This window comes from Mytilus californianus, unplaced genomic scaffold, assembly GCF_021869535.1.
Source record: "Mytilus californianus isolate M0D057914Y unplaced genomic scaffold, xbMytCali1.0.p SCAF_4, whole genome shotgun sequence".
In the NCBI taxonomy this organism is placed as follows: Eukaryota; Metazoa; Mollusca; class Bivalvia; order Mytilida; family Mytilidae; genus Mytilus; species Mytilus californianus.
The window spans coordinates 64,300,147-64,321,916 of NW_026262690.1; the positions used below are offsets into that span (position 1 = coordinate 64,300,147).

The 21,770-nt window shown below is 31.4% G+C and overlaps 1 protein-coding gene and 1 long non-coding RNA gene across 2 annotated transcripts; one reads left to right on the forward strand and one right to left on the reverse strand.

Moving 5' to 3' along the window:
* Positions 1 to 7,674: 7,674 nt before the first annotated feature.
* On the forward strand, positions 7,675 to 9,013 carry LOC127738322 (cdc42 homolog). The gene is made up of 2 exons (XM_052249523.1): positions 7,675 to 8,040; positions 8,355 to 9,013. The coding sequence occupies exons 1-2, from the start codon at positions 7,840 to 7,842 to the stop codon at positions 8,733 to 8,735; spliced, it is 582 nt and encodes a 193-aa protein (XP_052105483.1). The 5' UTR covers positions 7,675 to 7,839; the 3' UTR covers positions 8,736 to 9,013.
* Positions 9,014 to 10,212: 1,199 nt separating this feature from the next.
* LOC127738347 (uncharacterized) lies at positions 10,213 to 19,221 on the reverse strand. The gene is made up of 2 exons (XR_008000017.1): positions 18,229 to 19,221; positions 10,213 to 10,400 (listed from the first exon to the last, which is right to left on the reverse strand). It is a non-coding gene; the product is annotated as an uncharacterized LOC127738347 (long non-coding RNA).
* Between the last annotated feature and the right edge of the window lie 2,549 nt (positions 19,222 to 21,770).

Consider the following 21,770-nt stretch of genomic DNA (forward strand, 5'->3'; position numbering starts at 1 on the left):
AAATAGAAAATAACTCAGAAGCTCAACTTGAGTAGACAGTTTCTGCTCTTCTAGTTGCATCCGTCGTGTTGAAGTAAGAAAATAAGTCTCATTCGTTAGACGTCTTCCCGTTTCTCGGAGCAGGGAGCGAATCCACATCCATTTTACACTCAATGTGAATATGATAACGTTAGACTTTCGAGGCTAGTATTGTCATTCCACTCTTGTCAAGTAAATGCATACATTAATATTTTAAGCTAATTTCCTTAAAGGATTTTATCTATTTATTTTCCAATTTGCTTGTACAATGAAATATTGGAAAGATGGTTCTTCTTCCTCTATATATAATCAAGTACTTCTTAAAATAACGATATCGGACAACAATGTTAAATCTTTGAAATCGAATTCCTTGCCATGTACCCAAAAACTGACAACGCCATGGCAAAAAACAAAACAATGTCGTCAATGAGTAAAAATAGTATGACAATCTGCATTTTGACTACGCAGTTCCTCCTCTAAATACAGGATTTATTCTTTGTTGGATTTGACCATTAGAAACTAAGAAGGTTATTGCAGTTATAGCAGTGTGTGCTTTTTCTTCAGTAGCTGGATAATATCCTGTTTGCGTAGTTGTTTATACGCTTATGGTGTGTATGTATGTATATTTGTTGATGGCAGTTATTTGATAAGTATATTGCATTTATTCACAGCCTTTCTATACTACATTGTACGTCGATTTAGAGCTTGATATATTGTGATGACACTTTGGTTTATCTCTAGATCTATGTCTTTTAGGTTTTCAACATCTCATTTAGTTCTTATTTTTGTATTTCAAATTTCATGTCATTTTCAATTCCTTCTTCTAGTACTAACAATTCATAATATATGATGAAACTTCTGATCAATTTAACGTTGTTAGTGTTTGGAGTAATTTTATTTTTAAATACAGAAATTTGAAACGTTGTATAACCAAAAGTGCATTTCTTTTTACGTATCATATTATATAATATTGGTTTCAGGTGTGCCAAATGTACCAAATATTCACATTTATAAATTTGATTGACACGATAAAATTATAATGTATACAATTTTAATGCACAAAAAATGAAAACGGTTTTGAAAAACAAGCGCGGATTGATAACGCTTTAAAAACAGGAATCCACCTTATATTTGATGAACAATTTTCAACTTTTTTCTTCCCGACAATCTTTTAGCATCTACTATAGTTCGCAATGGCATACATTACATATTTCTAGAAACAATACAGCAGTGAATAAACTCATCAAACATACCAGGCTTATAATTTTGCACGCTAGAAGGGCGTATCGTCGACAAAAAATCATCAATGACGCTCGAACAAAAAGCGGAAAAGCCAAATAATGTACGAAGTTGATGAGCATTGAGGACCCAAAATTCCAAAAGGTTTTGCCAAAATACAGCTACGGTAATATTCCTGCATTAATTAATCCTTAGTATTTCGAACAATTCAAAGTTTTGTAAACAGTTAATATGTAAATATGACCATGCCAATGATAATTCCCAGAAGTGCTGACTACTGGCATTGAGTACTGGGGTGGTGATACCTTCGGGTAGGAAACCTCGACCAGCAGTGGCATCGACCAAGTGGTTATTAATAAGCTCATCAAAGTACATTTCGTAAAAGGAATACATTAAAAACGAAAAGTAAACTCCAGATTCTCAAGAATGTTTTAGAATGTGATTAAATCATGAAATTCCTTCTAAATGTAGGACCACTCTTATCCAGGTGTAAGATTAAGGTGGAAAAGAGAATGAAATAATAGGACAAAATTCCAACCTTATAAACCAATAACTCTAAGACTCATTCGTACAATGCTAAGCCTATCTTAGGACATTCTATTTTTTACAACAATTTATAAACACTATTTTACATTTTGTATATAATAAATGTTATGTCTCGTAACAGCGTCCACTCTGTTTCCATGTTCACAAGATTCTTGTCCTCTTTTTAACAATATTCAATAAAAATAACACTTTATAAATTATGTTCGTCCGACGCGCTTTTCTGGATTTATCGTCATCAGTAACGCTAAAACCCAAACATTTGAATACCAGGGATGTCTATTTACGTAGAAACGTTAGAATCTGTATGAACAAAAAGAAATAAAAAGATTTATAGGCAAATTCAGCTATGGTCAACTTTGCCTGAGGGAGTTGGAACCTGAGTTTCTGAGTATGGTTTAATTTATCAACGGAAAACTTTGAAATAATATGTTATAAATCATGTCAGTACCAAAGCACTGAGTTTACGGAGCGGATGATACCCTAGGGACTAATAGTCCACCAGCAACGGAGACGTGCTAGTAAATTATATTACACTTTATAAATTTCGTGCGTTCGAAGTGCTTTATTAAAATAACTTCTTTCAAGATTTTCTGTAATAAAAATTCTTGTGTGTTGCGTTTGAATGATGTTCTGTTTGTTTATTTATCTTTTTTTTTGTATGTGTTCTTAGTATTTTCCTGAGTTTGATTTTTGTAAAGTTTTCTCACATCGTATGAAATACAACGGTCATAGTACTAGCATATTTTGCATCTAATATATCTTTTTTTTTTGTATCATTATTGTCATTGATAGGGATGGGAAAATGAGAAGAATACGCTTTATAAAGGAAATTTCTAATAAAGAATAAATGCATCTCAAACACTGTCTGAGTGTATCACCTAGGCGATATATTAACAAAAATTGACTGGTTACACTGCTCTTCCATAATGGGAGCAGTGTCCTTTTTATAGTCATCTAATGATATATGTCTTAGCCCATATTTGATGGTGAATGTTCACGTGGACGTTTCTTCATGGGTTCTATGATTATAATTAATGAAATTGAAACCACAAATTATTATTTTCTGTGTTAAATCAAACATATTTATAACACATTAAGCTTCAGATCGGACACTGTATTTCTTTTTATATTTTGATTTGGTTCAATTGCCTATCAAAATCTTTTTCATGCTTGGTTTTTTGAGGTGTTAAACCCTGAGATTTATTTTTTTTGAATATCGGCCACTTAATAAGGTAAATACACAAGTCTTGAGGATATTGGATATTCAAAAAGCAAATTATTGTGTAAATATTTATATATCATTCATCGTATTTCTTACATTGTATCAAAGTTAAAGAAAAAGGTGCTACATTGGACACTTAAAGGTGTCGATGCTCGGGTCAATGTTCAAGCTTTCTAGGGCAGGTTACATTAAATGATATTAACTACAGGATATGAGGTCGTCGACTTGAGCTTTTAAGTCAGAAAAGGTAGATGAAACTACTGACATAGAGACGACACGGTAATGGTGCACCTTTTCACAAAACTCGCAAACGACCAAAAATAAATCGTAACATAAACTCCGTAAAAGTTTTGAACAGTATGAAAGTATGATGCTGGTGAAATGTAAATCTATAATTCTCATGGAAATAAATAGCCATTAACCGTATAAAAAATGAGTCACATAAGTCTTCAGGATATTGGATATTTAAAAAGCAAATTATTGTGTAAATATATATGTATCATTTATCGTATTTCTTACATTGTATCAAAGTTATAAAGATAAAGGTGCTAAATTGGACACTTAAAGGTGTCGATGCCTGGGTCAATGTTCAATCTTTCCAGGGCAGGTTACATTAAATGATACTGTATTTAATAACTCCTTATAGTGTATGAGGTCGTCGACTTGAGCTGTAAGTCAGAAATGATAGATGAAACTACTGACCTAAAGACTACACGGTAATGGTGCACCTTTATGCAAAACTCGCAACCGACCACAAATAAATCGTAACATAAACTCCAAAAAGTTTAGATCAGTATGAACAGAGACATATCTATGAAAGTATAATGCTGGTAAAATATAAATTTATAATTCTCATGGAAATAAATAGCCATTAACCGTAAAGAAAATGAGTTAAATACTGCATTAGGAAGACTGCAAGCATTTTTAAAATAAACATGACTTATAATGGTTTACTTTTATAAATTGTAACTTGGATGGAGAGTTGTCTCATTGGCACTCATACCACATCTTCCTATATCTATGATTGGAAATGTTTCATAACAAAAATAACTTGCATGATCACTGAGCACCATATGTTTTGGTCTACACTGCAGCTTCTCCTCACAATAGCAATAAGATATCCGCTCCAAATTTTCTTCTTGTGTTTATATTGAAATGTTTTGAAAACTTTGTCTCAATACAATTGTCTTTGAAAGTTCATGATCTGAATAAATACCATTTAGCAAACATTCAGATTGAACGAGTCAGTTGTCCGTGAAATTAACAGATGATATATCGAACCACTAAATAAGCAGGAACTGTTGAGGTGTCAGACCACCAATTCACCCACTTCAATTTAGAACGTATGTAAAAGTAGCCCTACTCTTACAAAAAAATAGGGCTTTTGGTGTCATTGTTTACTTAAACTAACCAACAAATTTGCAGAAATGAAACTTTTGGTGAAACAGAAATATATGTACACCATTTTGGGACAAAATTTACTTGTCCATGAGTTTGCATTAAAAATTGAGGATTAATGCGCTTCATTGTATACTTATTTAAGATTTCCAGAAAACCAGGTTTTATTTTTAGTAGTACATGACTACCGAACGGTAGTATTTCATCACAAGACTTTAAACATTGGTTGTATAAATTGGCATGTAGAAAGGTGATACATGTACAATTCAGGATATACCTGGTTTCTATGAAATTAAACTTAAGGTAAAATATTTAGAAAGCTGTGAATATTGCAAATTTTTTTTGAATAGATAGGGATTTTGAATTGGTTGTCTGACACCTTTTAACACACCCTTCCGAAGTACCTACATTAAAACTCCATTTTTCGATATTAATCTATCTTCGATTTTCTGCGTAGTGTGTTTTCGTCTTTTTCCCCCTTAAGTCGGGGTTTTCTGTCTTTCTTCGATGGGTTTGTTATTGTTTCCTGTTATCGTCGACCCATTTTTTTTTAATAAAACAATAAGTTATAGAAGTTATGATTCATATTCGAAGAACTTATATTATTTGTAATTTCCAAGATTGCAATCTAGTCAAAAATCAGTGATAACCAATCAACGTTTCCCATATACAGAAAAAAGGGTTTCAACAATGATTATGGACCATTATAGACCATAATTGACCGCCTAAAACAATTTTACAAAGACAAGTCCTTGTTAAGATGACCTGTATTATTTGAAATAAAATTATTCTAAAGTTTTCGTATGATACCAGTGTCATGGAAACGATTTTTCGTGGTACATGTATATGGAAGATCCTGCTAAATAATCTTAAATATTTGCCTATAAATTATAAATTTATTCCATCTGCATTTTCAAACGCAATTTCTTTGTATTGCACATGTTTTACTTCATGATCACTTAATTGGAGCTTGCACAGGCCTAAATATCCTCATATGAACGCGTTCTTTTGAATTTAAAAAGATATGAAGTGATCAGAAATTTTTAAAAAAATCCTATTTGCTTCCCTCTGCCATAAAGGCCTTGACGTTCTTGTGATTTATCTATAAAGAAAACGAAAATTTTACAGCTGAAAAATATGTTGTTGTCAGCAGAAAATTACCCTTTAATAATAAGTCGTACTTCGTTAATTTTGAATAAATTTAACCCTAAAAATAACAATGTTGTTCCTAATTATAAACTGTTTGTTGAAACAAAGATCATACTTCTTTGTTTTGAGGTTTACGTAGTTTATGGTACATATAAATAGGGTCATATCGAATTCCTTATACAGACATACTGTCTTCAAGCTGACATTTGATTTGGAATACAACCATATCAACATAGGTCAACTTATAGATACAATAGAATACTTTAAATATATTAAAACAAAAGCGCGGAATGTATACCACCCCAGCTGAGATCTGGCACAAACTGTCAATAAAACTGATATGTTTATTTACCACAAACAAGGACATAAATACCAGTCTCCGGATCTCCATCAATCTATACTCCATCATGTTTTTATCTTTACAACAAAGAAAGTTTATTCTAAAAGTACACATAATTATATCAAAAAAAGGTATTATATTTGTTATGATTTGAACGAGCAAAATATATACTTCTGTCAGCAATATTGATAAATTTTCAAATGTATAACATACGTCATTATATTTTATTATAATGTATCAAAAACAATTCTGAGCTGTGTGGACCATGATTTGATATCGTATAGGTGTCCTTTCATAGACCGAAAGGAGCTGCTGTAGACGTCCGTGCAGTGCAAAACGTAAGGATGGAGTTTTTGTACAGACATTTTTTGGCTTCAAAATGACATAATAATAAAAATCTTTTGGTCAAAGTTTACTAGAAAGAATACGTTAATTCGTATGGAGAATATATATAATATCATAATCATATCAATATTGGCTTTTACCATTTTGATTAGTATATTTATATACCTTTGTTAGTCTTGTATGTATTTTTTTCTATTTTGGTTCATCTATATGTTTCGGAGTTTAGTGTGACGTCCGTTTTCTCCGAACTAGAACACATTTTTGTTTAGGGGCCAGCTGAAGCCCGCCTCTGGGTGACGGATTTTCTGGCTGTGTTGAAGACCCATTGGTGGCCTTAGGCTGTTTTCTGCTCTTTGGTCGGGTTGTTGTCTCTTTGACACATTCCACGTTTCCATTCTCAATTTTAGTAACTTAAAATAATTCCTCGTTAAATCATTTAACATTATTTATATTTTTTTTAGAGTATGTTGATATCACATTGTTAAACACGGAACAGAATATCTGTATAGAAATGAACAAGTGGTGAAAAAGAAATCATTCCAAATGAAAGTAATCGAGGAGGTAAATCCAAAAGATATCCATCGGCTTTGAGGATTTACCTACCGAACATGTAAAGAAAATATTCTCCTAAATAATGTAAGAAAAAATGATGCAAAAGCTCTAACTATTGAATAAAAATTCAAAAAATCTATTTTGGATTTTTTAAATATTCAAGTAATAATGTTTTTGTTGGTGATTTTTTTTTTATGCTAAAAATAATAATTCCGATGACAATCAATCAAATTAAGATCAAATATGGAAGCAAACATGAAGACGCTAGTTTTTGTTCGCACATGAAACTTTATTCATAAACCTACAGGGAAAAGAAATGTGCATTTACAAATAAACAAGATCCATTTGAAAAAAAATATGCAAACATTTTTTTTAAATAGTTGGCAAAATGAATCTGGAAAAACATGTTATTTTCCAACTTTATAAATAAGTAACATAGTTGTTTTCAATATACATGTATCTTCATCATTCATTTTAGTTGACCAGTGGGCAGAGATTGGAATTTTGTGATATACTATGTCCAGACTACACAATGTATCATTAAAACTCAATTTAGCGATATTTATTTTCATTTCTATATCAAATTTCTATCCCTCCAGCATGATTGTATTGCATTAAACTTGTGGGAGCGATTTTGCACTAGGTGTCCCCTGCATTGATCTGGGGAAGTCTATACCCAATACCCCAGAGATGACATATTGTATTCCGTTTCTCAATGGTTAATCTCTAAAGCTCTGTTAGTAAGGTGTTAACTGGGTTCAAAGGGATTAATGACGTGAAACACTTCTCTTTTACATATATATCTGTTAAATGACATATTGGATAATGTTCTACAGGAGAAAAACCAACACAAAGCTATTGAAAACCACTCAGCTAGGGGTGTTGACTCTGTGGTGAAAATAAAAACAATATCAGCATTGCTGGAGGTATAAACCAACAGTGAGTTGGTCAAGGGTATAAATATGACAGTGATCACTTCATTTGATCATAACAAATTTATACTTACTACTAATCACTTCACAGATTAACAATGGTTGTAGCCGAAGAGAAACGTATTGTACAGTGTACACTGGTAGGAGATAAAACAACTGGCAAGACATCCTTGGCGAGATTCTGCTGTAAGAAGCTTCAGAGAACAGATGACACTACTGTATTTGATAGTTACGCAGCCACAGTGTCAATGAAGAGAAACGAGACACACACTATTGGAATTTTCGATTGCTCTTGTCAGGTAAGAGAAACTTCTTGACTTTTTAATTTCTTAATTTTAGTAATTTGTGTTATATTTATTGGTTTTCTGCATTTAATTAGTTATTTGTCATGCAAGGTCAAATAGGTCTCATACACTTTTTAACTTTTTAATGCCATTGTTTTAGAATGCATCGATATTTTGTTAATAATCATTAATTTCGTTATCTAAATATTAAGATAAAGTAAAACGAAAAAATATTTTGTAAAATAACAATCACACACAAAATAATTGTTGTTATGCATGATACTAAAATGTACCAAGTACTTAATATTCCTTTTATTTTGTATTTTCAGAATGAACACAAAGATTTAAGACATTTTGCATACAAAGACAGTGATGTTTTTGTTTTGTGCTACAGTGCAACAGACAGAAAATCATTTCAAAATATTAAAGACACCTGGCTTCCAGAAATTCAGAGTTTTCTTGGACATAAATTCCCAATCATTCTTGTAGCTACTCATGCTGATCAAAGAAATTCGTTGAACTTTGATGAAGATATTCCAGTAACAAAAGAAGAAGGACTTGAATTCGCTAAACAGATACAAGCCGACGCTTTTGTTGACTCTTCCGCTTTGAATAAGAATTGTGGGCATGAAGTGTTTCAAAATGTCTTGTTGGCAGCTCTAAAACACAAGAAAAGAAAGAACATTATCCAAAGAATTCTGAGAAAATAAACAGCCACGAAGAGAAACATTAACACTGTGCTTAAACTGTAACAAGAACCTCTCTTCAATTTCGTATTTTGGTGCTATCAACTTGGTGGAGACATTATTTTACAAATCCTATTAACTTAACACATTGGACTTGTGCAATTACTTTTTACAACTTTCGAGACGTTATTTATACATTTCTTTGTGTTCAACTTTCGTTTATTATTTACAAATGTTATCTTTCATTGTTAACTGTTGCATTTACGAATTTATTTATATACAATAAAAATGAAGAAAAAAAATGTAAATACTTAGTATTTTTATGTTTATAAATAACAATGCAATGGTGTTTATTTTGCCTTTTACAAGGCTAAGGAATCTGATGTTCAGTAGTTGTCGTTTGTTGATGTGGTTCATAAGTGTTTCTCGTTTCTCGTTTTTTATATAGATTAGACCGTTGGTTTTCCCGTTTGAATGGTTTTACAATAGTAATTTTTGGGGCCCTTTATAGCTTACTGTTCGGTGTGAGCCAAGGCTCCGTGTTGAAGACCTATAATGGTTTACTTTTATAAATTTTGACTTGGATGGAGAGTTGTCTCATTGGCACTCATACCACATCTTCTTATATCTATTAACAACATAAATTGAAAAAAAAAATACAAGCTAAAAAGTTTCAACTGATACAAAATACACCAATTAAAAAGAAACACAGAAACACAGGAAAAAAAATGTTACTTCAATTTAATCCAGATCACAAAAAAAAGGGACGAAAAGTGACCTAATAGTTACTGACACAGTGTGCATGTCAAAACTAAGATCTAAGACGGAGATATGCCAGAAGTTTGCAGTTTTAGTTTTGGGTTCGTGAAGACAAAACTTTGCTACTGAGTAGATAGTATCTTTTAATTGATTTGAATACTCCTATATTTTGGAATCTGCTGATTCAATCAATCTATTTATCGGTCGGAATATCCTGTGAGATATTATTAAAACTAAGCACTTGCATAAAGTTGGCATCTGACTACTAGTTCATGAAATACACATTAAATTGGCGCAAAATACATATTCAGGTAGATGCTAGATCGCAACATACATATTTGTTGAAAGGAAAGAAAAATATTTTCTTTATCTGCCAATGACTTATCAGTTAAGGCATTCATCTTTTGTTGGGGTGGGGAGGGGGCATGTTTCTTTTTCTTTGTCCAAACGACGTTTTTCAACTTGAATAAAAACAACAGCAAAAAAGAACCCTATCAAATATGTTTTCAATAACAAGCAGAAAAAACATTTATTCTAAACTCAAAATTTTCATTGGTTTTTTAAAAACTTTAAAAACCATGCCACCCACAAGAAATGAAATTCATATTGTAGACTACTGAGATATTCTTTGATTTAATTGATGCAAGAAAACGGTCTGCAGTCAATGGAGGGATTTCAACAGAGTCATTGTTTATATGTCATTTCAGTCGCTTCATTACATTTTTTTCTTTTTTTTTCTTAAAAAAAAGGGCTTGGTTTTTAGCATACAATTTTGTTGCTTAATGTATTTATATTGTTTTTGTATTATCTTCTTCTGAATTTGCATTCACGGTGTTTTCATCTGTTTTGTTGGCTTTCTAAAGTTCCTCCATGCATGAAATTACCTGACGACAATTAATGGTTGAAATTGTTTTTTCTGCAACATTTTTCCTGAAATTACAGTGAACGAAAAAAAAAATCAGTTATTGGAAAGAAGCATAGTAAACAGATTTACAAAACATTGCAATATGGTGATAAATTCGTAACATTACGACTGAAAGGAAAAGATGACGTAGCTGCCCACATCTAGAAACAATGACAAATGGTGATAGTAACTATTGTGTAGTCTTAATAAGGAAAACAAAAACATTAAATAGTATTCTTAGTATCCGAATACGTCATTTCATGTCACTTATTGGGTTAAAGATATCCTCTTACGACAATCTTTTTTAAAAAATTTCACAGGTACTTAATTTTATTATAGAAATGTAATAAAATGACCACTGAGTGGACAACGTAAATACTTAGCAATGGGTCGTTTAGTTTGTTAAATCTACTTTAAACTGTCACGAAATTTGAAGTCATAGTTTTAAATAGTTTGTCATTGAAATTGATATTTTATTAATACTTTTACAAAATGCATTGGTAAGGAAATAATTTTCAGCATTTTTTTTTTAATTTTACACCGTCTCTATAGTCTATATTCAATATGTTGTTTTTTTTTAAATCGTACTTTTAGACACATAAATATCAGAGCAGTTTGACACTATTTCACTATTTCCAAAAGGTTATTATAATTCTTCCTATTGAAGAACATTCCATACCAAATAGACAAAAAGAAAAAGCCAAAAAAACAAAGGTATATACATACCTTTGTTTTTTTGGGTTTTTTTGTTTTGTTTCTGAGTCATTGGCATATTCCCACATCTCATTTTATTCACATTATACTACCGGACTTATAATGCGTTGGAAATAGGATTGTTGTTGACGACTTTTAAAGAGTCAGCCGCCAACATTACAGACATGCTCAGTAAATTTCCAGGTTAAACATAAGAGGCATTTTAATAAAAAATAACATGTTACACATTGATATTAAGCCAAACTTTCATTAAAAAATATTACACATTAAGAAAAAAAAAATCTTATGAATTTCAACCAAATAGAACGCATTATTAACACTAGCAGTCTTATTGAATTTAGATGGTCAATGCGTGCCTCCAAAGAAATATTCCTGCTAACTTTAATTCTCTTTGACTCGGCGGTTTCGAAATATCACTCGAACCAAAATGCTTGTAAAAAAGAACGCAAAGAAATGAGAAAAGATCACATGGTCATAAAGAAAAAATAAATTTTTAGTATAACAGGATCTGCAATTAAATTTTTCGTAATTCCTTGAAGAAAAAACTCTCAGTCTCAGAAGGGAGTAAAATAGATTGTTCCATCGAAAATGAGGGGACAAATTGATAAATTTAACGTTTCAAAAATTATTTCTTGTTCCTGTATAATATGGGAAATATTGGCTTTGTTTCGTGAAAGTCGAAAAAATGTATGTCCCGAGAAAAAAAAATAATCCCCCTCCCCCTCTTTGAACGCAAAAAAGGAATGTTCGCTTAATGAGCTGTTTAAAAATTGTGAAGAAAAAGACATTTTTGCTACAGTCATACAAGTAAGTCGTCAATTCCGTCGAACTGTTTTGTTGCTTTTTTCGTACTTTGTAGCTTCCTCGAGATTCAGATAAATTTCGTCTTTATTGATTTTCAAACAAAGATGAGTTTGGATTGGGGTTTATATCTTGCTTCAGGTATTTTTGTAGATATCTTTATCATCAGTCTTTTACCAATATTGCATAGTGGATTAAGACAATAGATTTTCTGTATTCTTGTGCGTTGTCATTGTTGTTGAAATGTACAGGATTGAGAACTGTCGATAATTTCTTGTGTATTTGCTTTGTGAATTTCAATTTGTATGTTTGGTTAGGCACGAGAAAGATTCTCTCGCCTACGAGAATGTTGCTTTGTCTTTATTCATTGTTTATCGTGTACTAAGAATTTAGTGCAAGTAATTTTTATAATGAAAACCAATTGTTTTCCTGTAAATAACTGTCGATATAATAATATATATGTTTACCAAGTGAGCTTTGGAAATTGGTTTATTCCACTACATTGGTTTACTTTACCTTGGCGTGTGTTTATGTGAAAGCAATGATGTTGCAAATAGTTTCTCTGATACAATCCTTGTTTTTAGATATAATAACACATTTTCCCGCTTTCATCTACAAGTTACATGTAGTATCTTTATTTGAGATTTTCGTTTATTATGTGACGAATATAATTACTGTATATTAAAAAGTTAAAACATGGTTATCCGAGTTCAAATTGATCTAAATGTTATTATGCCATTGATGACTTTCGATAAAATCTCATGACCGTGAATTGTGCTTAGCAATATAAATCAATATTCTCTACAAGCGATTTTTTTTTGTATTTGATTGACTTCCAAAACTACAATATGAAAATGCGTAATTTATATTTTTCATTTGATATCAGAATGAGGCAAATAGACTGAAACAGTTCAAATGATATGTCTTTGCAATATTACTTTTAACTGTTTTTAAAAACTATTTTTTCGTATTACACACACCAACTTGCACAAAATAATCATAAGGGTTCTCGGTCTTTTGTTTTTTTTTATACACGGTTTGACCTTCTTTATGTTGGAGTTTGAAGATTGTTGATGTTTTTCTGTACTTTCTTGTATTCATAAGCCACCTAATACCCCCATTAGCCCCTTAGCAACATGACTTGAAAAAATCAGAAACGAATGACCACAACTTTGTGACCGCAAAGTTGAAATTCATTTAATGGATCATTAAGTTTAATTTTATTTACTCTTAAATGATGATACAGCAAATTACAAAGTTTATATGAGGCAGAACTAATATAAAGCATTTTATAAAGACAAGAGTGAAAACAAACTGCTTTACTTCACTTCCAGTTGTATTTGATGACCTTTAGAGTGAAAATGTCGGCCATGTTAAACATTTCAAAATTTATTTGAAATTGTGTTACTAAACTGATTGAAAGTTTTATTGAACATGTGTCGAGATTTCAGAAGAGGAGCCGCTCATATAGCGTTTACGGTAAAATAACGATACAATCGTGGTTACCTTGGTATACAAATACAATTTGAAAATTCTAAATTGGATAAATATTATTTTTCAAATCGCACCAGTAAGATATCAGACTTTGTTAGTCTGAAATACACATGTGTTATACACATATATAAAAGCTATTATACTATAACTGTTAATATAATTATGATAATTGCTGAAAGATTTAGACCAATAAAATAAAAATTTCAAAAATGAATAGTCTTTTTACTTGTATTTTATGGTTGTTGTTTGTTCAATGCTTTCCTCTGTTTATACGTACTGTGGTACTCACTGAAAATGGTAAGGACCGTGGCATGAAATCTTCCGAATATTCTACACTCCACATCATTGGCCATTTTTTTTCTTAAAATCTATATATAATTCATAACAGCATATTTATTAATCCCGGACATTTATGGCATTTGTTAAATGTGACATGTTGTTGCAGTGGCGATGACAATTTTGCTTTTCGACTACTGTGTAAAGTCTTATATGACACAAAATTTTAGGGGCTTAAGGTAGATTCATGGTATACCGCCATCTTGGATTGTACAATCGCAGTACACAATCGGTCTAGTTATTTGCCCAAATCTGCAAATTAGGAGACAGATTTGCAATTTATTTGTCACACTGTTTATTTATTTAAAGAAAACTTGGTGATTTATTGTATTATTCAAAATATTCCAACAAATATTAAATTTTGTGTTTTGGAATCATTTTTTTCAACTACGCCATTTAAGGGGAGATAACTCTTTTAGTAAAAAATTACACTGGCTTGATAGGGAAATTTTTTATTTTTACTTGTAGCAAGAAAACAAGTTCGGTGACACCATTTTTTCTTTTTATTTTCTTAAAACATGTTATAAAACCTATCTTCTCACAATTTATTTCAAAATTCTATCTCATAGATTTCTTTTTATGCATACAAATGTGTTTTTTCATGAACAATCTAACCTGATTTAGGCAATTTTCAACGACCCATAGCTTGAAAAATAGCACGGTGACCCATACTTTTTATTATATTTTTGAAAAAAGCATAGTAAAATCTTCATTTTGGCAAAGTATAAGAAAATTCTATCTCAAAAAATATATACCGATGATCTACCTTAACGCTACAAATATTTTGTCAAAATAATTTTTTTTCGTAAAACATATAACATAAAATATTTACCCCATGTTTAAATGTTTCCTGGTAAGCTAGCGTGGTCGTTAAATAAGCACCCCGAGGGTTAACTTGGGTATAGAAATATGGTTATTCCTTACTTAACTAGTCCGGCAGTAAAACCCTTAAATTTGGTCCTCGTTTAGTTGTACGAGATGTAATAATACGCGGCCTAGTATATGGTTAGTGCCAAGCCATTTGTATGACTGTTATAAAATTCTTCTACGTTTCTATTTGGTTTTGGTTTTAGACATGTTGGCCTCGAACATCACGGAAGAGACATCACTTGTCGAAATGCGCTTCTGGTGCAGTAAAATAGGCACCGTTAATGTTATTGCAACGATTCTCTGATGGGTTCGTAGGTTGTCTGTTACAAGGCAAAATATATGCCCTATCCAACAAACCTTCATTTTCTTGAAGCAGTCCCAATGTATTGCCCTCCATCGCGGTCGACCTACCTATCAGAACCTACTTATTGTATCAATGGTTTATTTGTTCTCGTCCTGAAAATGCGTGAAATATTAGCCACTGGACGCAAATATAAATAAATCAATCAATCATCGGAAATATTCCAGATTTTCTTTTTTTTTAATTTACAACAGTTTTTGTCAAGGTTAACTTACAGTTTTTCTTTCGGAATTAGACATAAGGAACATTGTTTAAAATAGAGACAGTAACTGATATCAACCTTTTGGTAAAAACCTTGAGAACGTAAATGAGATAGACAACGCTTCCAGTTATTTTTATAGAAGTACTTGAGGATACATTTGTACCTAATCAATGTATTAAGTTTATTTCATCGACTATAAGCTCTATATCTATTTATAAAAATGACCTAGGGCATTTTTAATGTACTTTATATAGGTAAACGTTTACTGAGGTCTAATAAGGTTGTAGATCAGTACATGTAAGTCAATATGACAAACTACGGTGAAAAAAAGCGGTTTGCTAGGACAAATATCGCTGTACGATATCCGTAGTCTGAAATTCAGCATCACACATGCAGCTCGATGATGTTGATGATAAAAGCCTTTTCTTTGTCTGTGATTAGTTATAAATTACCCTTTCAATTAAAAATGTGTCAACCCGTTCCTTCTATCTGTGTTTTGTTTTCTTATGGATAGGAATTTGAATATGGAAACTCGTTGTCCTGATCTAATCTTGAAAATTTAAAAAACAGAAATTGTTCTTTCTTCTGACGGAAAAAGATCATAATGAGGTGAACAGATGAATATCAATATTTACAAAAAAGGTACCACTAAAGGTTCTTCATGTGTAACAATTTGTTCAATGTCATAACAAAAAAATTTAAAAAGTGTACTTCTACGACATGATTAGCTTAAAATGGAATAATTGAGTGATTGCGTTTTCCTTAATGTCCTGTAATTTTCATGCAGAACGAGAACAAAGAGATAATGGAAGTTATAGGTTTGTTCAGCAAATTGGATAGACTGGGGTGGAGTGCTGCAATTTTGACTGCCACTGGAAAATGAGGATATTTTTTTAAAGGGGCATACGTTTTACTTAACAACAGTAATCTGCGAATCTCACATAGAGTTAACTCGTTGCAAGGATTTTAATTTGGAAATAACGTGGCACTATACCTATAATGGGATCGGAATTAACGTTCCATTTTGTAAACCGGAGGTGGCTGCGTATTTATACACCCCACACAATCAAACGGATGCACCTCTTAAGTATGGGTTTTACTGCCTGATAGAACGTTGCCTGAGGGAGTTGTTACCTTCGTTCCTTATTTTATTAACGGACATTTAAAGAAATATATGTCATAAATCTTGTCAGTACCGAAGCACTGGCCCCTGAGCTGATGATACCATCGAGAACTAATAGTTCACCAGCAGCGGTTTCAAATTAGAAGAATAGAAGTCGTTATGATTTTTTCATTGAATTTTATAGTTAGTCCAAATGTTTATGACAACTCGGACGTTTATTTTAACTTTTGCTCTGATGCCTTCATGATGAATGTATTTGAAAAATCCAAATCGGAACAAAACATTGATTATGATTATCTGGACTAGGTTTTTAACTGAGCACAAATACAAATATCTTTTATTCCAAATTTTAGGGCCCATAGAGAGAATTTCAATTAATATGAATCACAAAGAAGACAAAAATAATAATGATGATAAACATTCAATTAAAAAAAAAAAAAACTAGCCTTAAACATTTCTATTAATAAGTTAAGATTATAAATTACTTAAAATAAAATAAAAACCACATGAAATACACAACCAATAGGAGGTAGAGTGAGCCTATTGTATGAAGAGGAATAACTCCAGTTTTATTCAATTGACAAATATATGCTACTGATCAAATAAATAGTTTATTGTTCTGTGTTGTTGGGTTGCTGGTGCTTTATGATACTTCATTACAATCCCAACAAATCATTTTATTTATAGCATTATAAAAACTAAAATCCTTTGAAAAAATCAATCTGTTTTTAGCTATAAATTTCATTATGTTTTATATATAATTTTAAATCTACTAAATATAGATATAGATAAACCGAGATTGGTTATTTTGGGATTTTGACCCAGGTTATTTCCCTTCCAAACAGTTTAATCAATTTTTCTTCATTCAAATTTAAACCATTTTATTGTTTGATATTCTACTGTATTCAATACTTAGACAAGAAAAACAAGACTATGTCCATGTATCATGCTAGGTGTACATAATTATTTATATCAATTAATTGAATGGATTCTTGGGAATATGTAAATATCATCCGGCTTGTGATTTTGTTATCTATAGATATACTTAGTATATTAAGGGTTAGTTTACTAAATAAGTGGAGGTCCGGTGCAATTGGGTTATCCTCTGCTTCATACCCATTTGTAAATTATGACCCACACTTTTTTTTTCATCCATAATTAAGAAAATAGTGCTTTAGTATTTCCGCGAAACCTATTTTAGTAAGGGCTCCTGTGATGGCATGATTTTCTGTAAATGCACTAAAACAAAATCTGCAATACTCTCAGTCACAACTGACATTAGTCCGTTTTTCTAATAATATGCTTTCAAATGGCATTAGAAACACAGGCACTTAATTGTCTTTTAAAAAAAATTATTTAAACATATTAAAGTATATATGTAATTTTTTTCCGGAGATAAGTGCCTGTGTTTGGAAACTTTGGTCTAGAGCATATCTGACAAAAAAGCTAAGATCTTCCCATATGTATTTGTCGCAGCCAGCTATGAGTTTTGAAATTATTTTTCCCAATTTTGAAGATTAGTACATTAGATACTTAAAAACTGCCTCGTTGTAATCTCCTTATTGATGCAAAATATTCACAATTAAGGAAATGAACATACAAATAAAATAAAAAGTGATTAATGACAAAACTTATAAACAGTAGATCGGTAGACATTATTGTCCTCAGTTCTAATAACTGTTCTCAAAATCTAAGGATGTTAACTCTTTCAATGTCGCTTGGTGTTGACGGTTAAGTTTATCAAAGTTGGTTAAGTTATTGAAAAAAAAAATAAGACCACACTTTATCAATTGCATGCGTTCGATGAACTATTCTGGATTCACCTTCATCAGGAATGCTCAAAGCCGAATATTTGAAGTTTGTTCTCATCCTAAATATGCATGAAATATTTGCAACTGGACATTTTAGAAATCAACAACTAATCAATAACATCATATATAGGTTTGTACTTACCTAAGACTTGTTAACCCAAACACATATTTGTGCCTGTGCCACCAGGACCATGTGCTTTTTGTTGTTGTGTGTCTTTGTTTATATATCTTGGGTTTTTTTTCCGGATGACACTGGTTTTGGCGGTTGGTGTGGTATGTTGCACAATCATTATTTTCTTAAGATATTTTATATAATCTCTAATAATTCTTTAAGAATGGCGCATAATTTTACTTGTTTAATACATGTATTCTGTATATTCTAATCCTGTTTTACGTATTTTTATAATTAGAACTATTGAATCTGAATCTATTTAAACATGAAGTAATCTTTTTAATTGAATATAGCCTGGAACTAATTCATCTGGACCAAGCACGAGGTAGACATGCTGCTGATAATATGATTCCTGGCAAATTTATTAAAAATCAAGATCTACTCCAATCTTCATTCAAATCAGCTTGTCTGTATAGTTAAGCACCCATCCTTTGTATTGCCTGCAGTACTCTTCCTCTACCACATACTGAATGTATGCCTTCTCCATAGTTTATATAGTCTATATCATCTCTGGCTGCTAAATAATATACATAAAAGCTACGTACTGCGCAAAGGGAGATAACCTGACATTTGTTTAGGTAAGTAACTTTCGTTTTGAAATTCAATCAAAATGTTGTTCTCCACTCCTTCTCCGTGTTATCTACTGCATAGACATATTCATCAAATGGAGTGCTATCATTTTTGTAATCATACCCTCAATATGCCACTTTTTGTTTGGTTCAACAAAAATATTGTATTCTGGTTTCAATGTATATTTGTTCCTCCTATACACACAAGTTCATTTGAAACGTTGTTATAAACAATGCTATGATATCTGCTCTTATATTGTAATATGTATTCTGCCAGGAACACATACCTTAATACATCCTTAAGTGGAAATAATATTTCAGAATAGTTCTCTCTTTAAAATAAATATTATAAATGAACTTCTGTTTTATGACGGTGATGTTATTGGACCAAATTCCCGAGATGGCTTCGGATTATTTCCCTTTGAAACATCTGGATCAATTTTTTTAATTTCAAATTTCAAAGATTTAAGTGAATGCTATTCTGATGCAATGTATACTTAGATTGTTGAAAAACTCAACTATTTTCATGCATCATGATAATATTACACACTTTTTTATACTAATGTATGAAAAAAATATTCAAAATCTACCTTTGAAGTTTAAAACCTATAAATATAGGAAGTATATATAATGTTGAAATACTATTTCTAGTGGAGGTCCGGAGCAATTGGTTTATCCAATGTGCAAATATCCAATTGCAATATATGACCCATATTTTTATTTCTTCCATATAATCTATTAAATAAAAAAATACTATCACATGTTGATTTCCACTTTTAAAAACCTGTCAAAACAATGTTTAGCCAGTGCATCGGTTCTGGAATGAATTAAATGATACAATGTCCATAAGCTACCAGGTATAAAATCCATTGGATGTCTTCTAATTAAAATTATGTCTTAGATACACGATTTTTTTAAATTATTTTTTTATGTCTTTGAACTAGCGTCCAGTAATTGCGAGTACTCTCAGGTCGGAACTTTGTTTTTTTTTTTATTTTTTGTTTTTTGTTTTTGTGCTCTGTACCGATCTGATGAGTCAAGTTTGGTCTTTGTGCTGTTTCCCCACCGTTCTAGGAAAAAATAAAAAGGGGAGGGGTAGGCACCTGCAAATATTTTTAACCCCGACAAATTATGTATGTGCTATTCCCAAGTCAGAACCCTTTAATTCAGTAGTTGTCGTTTGTTTCTGTATATAATATTTGTACTTCGTTTATTGTTTTGTATATCAATCAGGCTTTTAGTTTACATTTTGTCATGTCAGGGCCTTCTATAATATGGGTTTTGTTCATTGTTTAAAGTCGTACTGTGTTCTATAGTTGCTAACATCTACGTCATTTTGGTCTCTGGTTGACAGTTATCTCGTTGGCAATCATACCACACTTTCTTATTTTTAAGTATGTTCACTAGCTAAAACTAAGCTTGGAACTACTTATCCTTTCAATTTGAAGGTTAGTTTTTTTAATGTTTTATGGCGGCTACTAGTAACGATGGGATTTTTAAATTTGAAGAACAAATATCATATATATTTTTTTTAAGTTGGTATAGTTATAAGTAACGAAATGATTTTTCAATTTAAAGGATGAAATTTGATGATTATTTTGTGTCGGCTCTTAAAAAAAAAGAAGAGAATTCACCAAGGGAGCAATCAAAAACTATACATCCAATACAAACAGACGAAAGACAAAAAAGAAGAGAATTCACCAAGGGAGCAATCAAAAACCATACGTCCAATATAAACAGACGAAAGACAATAAAAGAAGAGAATTCACCAAGGGAACAATCAAAAACCATACGTTCAATATAAACAGACGAAAGACAAAAAACAATAACAAAACATTACACAAAAACATTGAGCAATACAAACCCCACCATTAAAACCTGGGTAAAAATCATTGATGTCATATGAAAGAAAATATCTCTGGTCATATCGATGGATTAGGCGTATTGGTAAATGTTGCTGTCCAACTCTAAGACATCAACAATTACTAAACAGAGCGTTTCATGTTAAATCTCAACCCTAAGATATTGTCAAATGTGTCAGTTTGAATAAAAAGGTATTTCAGGACGAAAGATAAACGAGACTTTGTACCGATGTTTTACCATTATAATTGATGGATTGAATTTGACAGAAATAACACGACGATTCTTACAACTGCAGCAGTTACGCTTATCCTTCCGAAGCACCATAGGTCAGTCCCCGATTTTCAGTTAAATTTTCGTGAAGAGATAATTACAAATATGACAAGTAAAAATAATTCTTTGTTGACTTTTTTGTCTGTGATTTTTTCTGCTGACGTTGTGATGTTTTTCCTTTTCGATTTATCAATTTTGATGGATCACTTAGTTTAGGTTTTTCCAAGACCGGATGATAGCGTGATTAGTTTTAAATATAATTCAAAACAAGCTTTGTTGTTTGATTTTCAAAACGCTAAAGTTAGTTTACTGAACCACAAGCAATCTTTCGGAGCATCGAAGGGCCCAATTTACTTCATGTGCGAAAAGAAACATACTTTCAATAATATTTTTCAAGAAATGATGGATGTCATATTACTTATGCACTTCCTAAAGTAATTGTGTAAAATATTCAACACGACCATTTAAAAAAGCCGTCTTTGACTAACCACATCCTCTCTCTCTCTCTATCTCTTTCAATCTTCTTATAACAAATATGATTATTCTAGATTCAATAAGCCGCAACAATTATTATTTTATATTTTTTAATCCCTGAATATAAAATGTATTTGAACAATCTTGGTGGTATGAGATAATGAAAACAATAAATAATAAAAAAATGTAATGACATTTGTTGGCAATCCATCGGACAGGATTTCCGTCGGTATGCTTCCTCTATTTTTTGCATTGATTGTCTTTCTTTGTTTATAATCTACTATGGTTGAGCAACATCTTATATTTCCTTTGTACCATGATAGCTGCAACAAATCT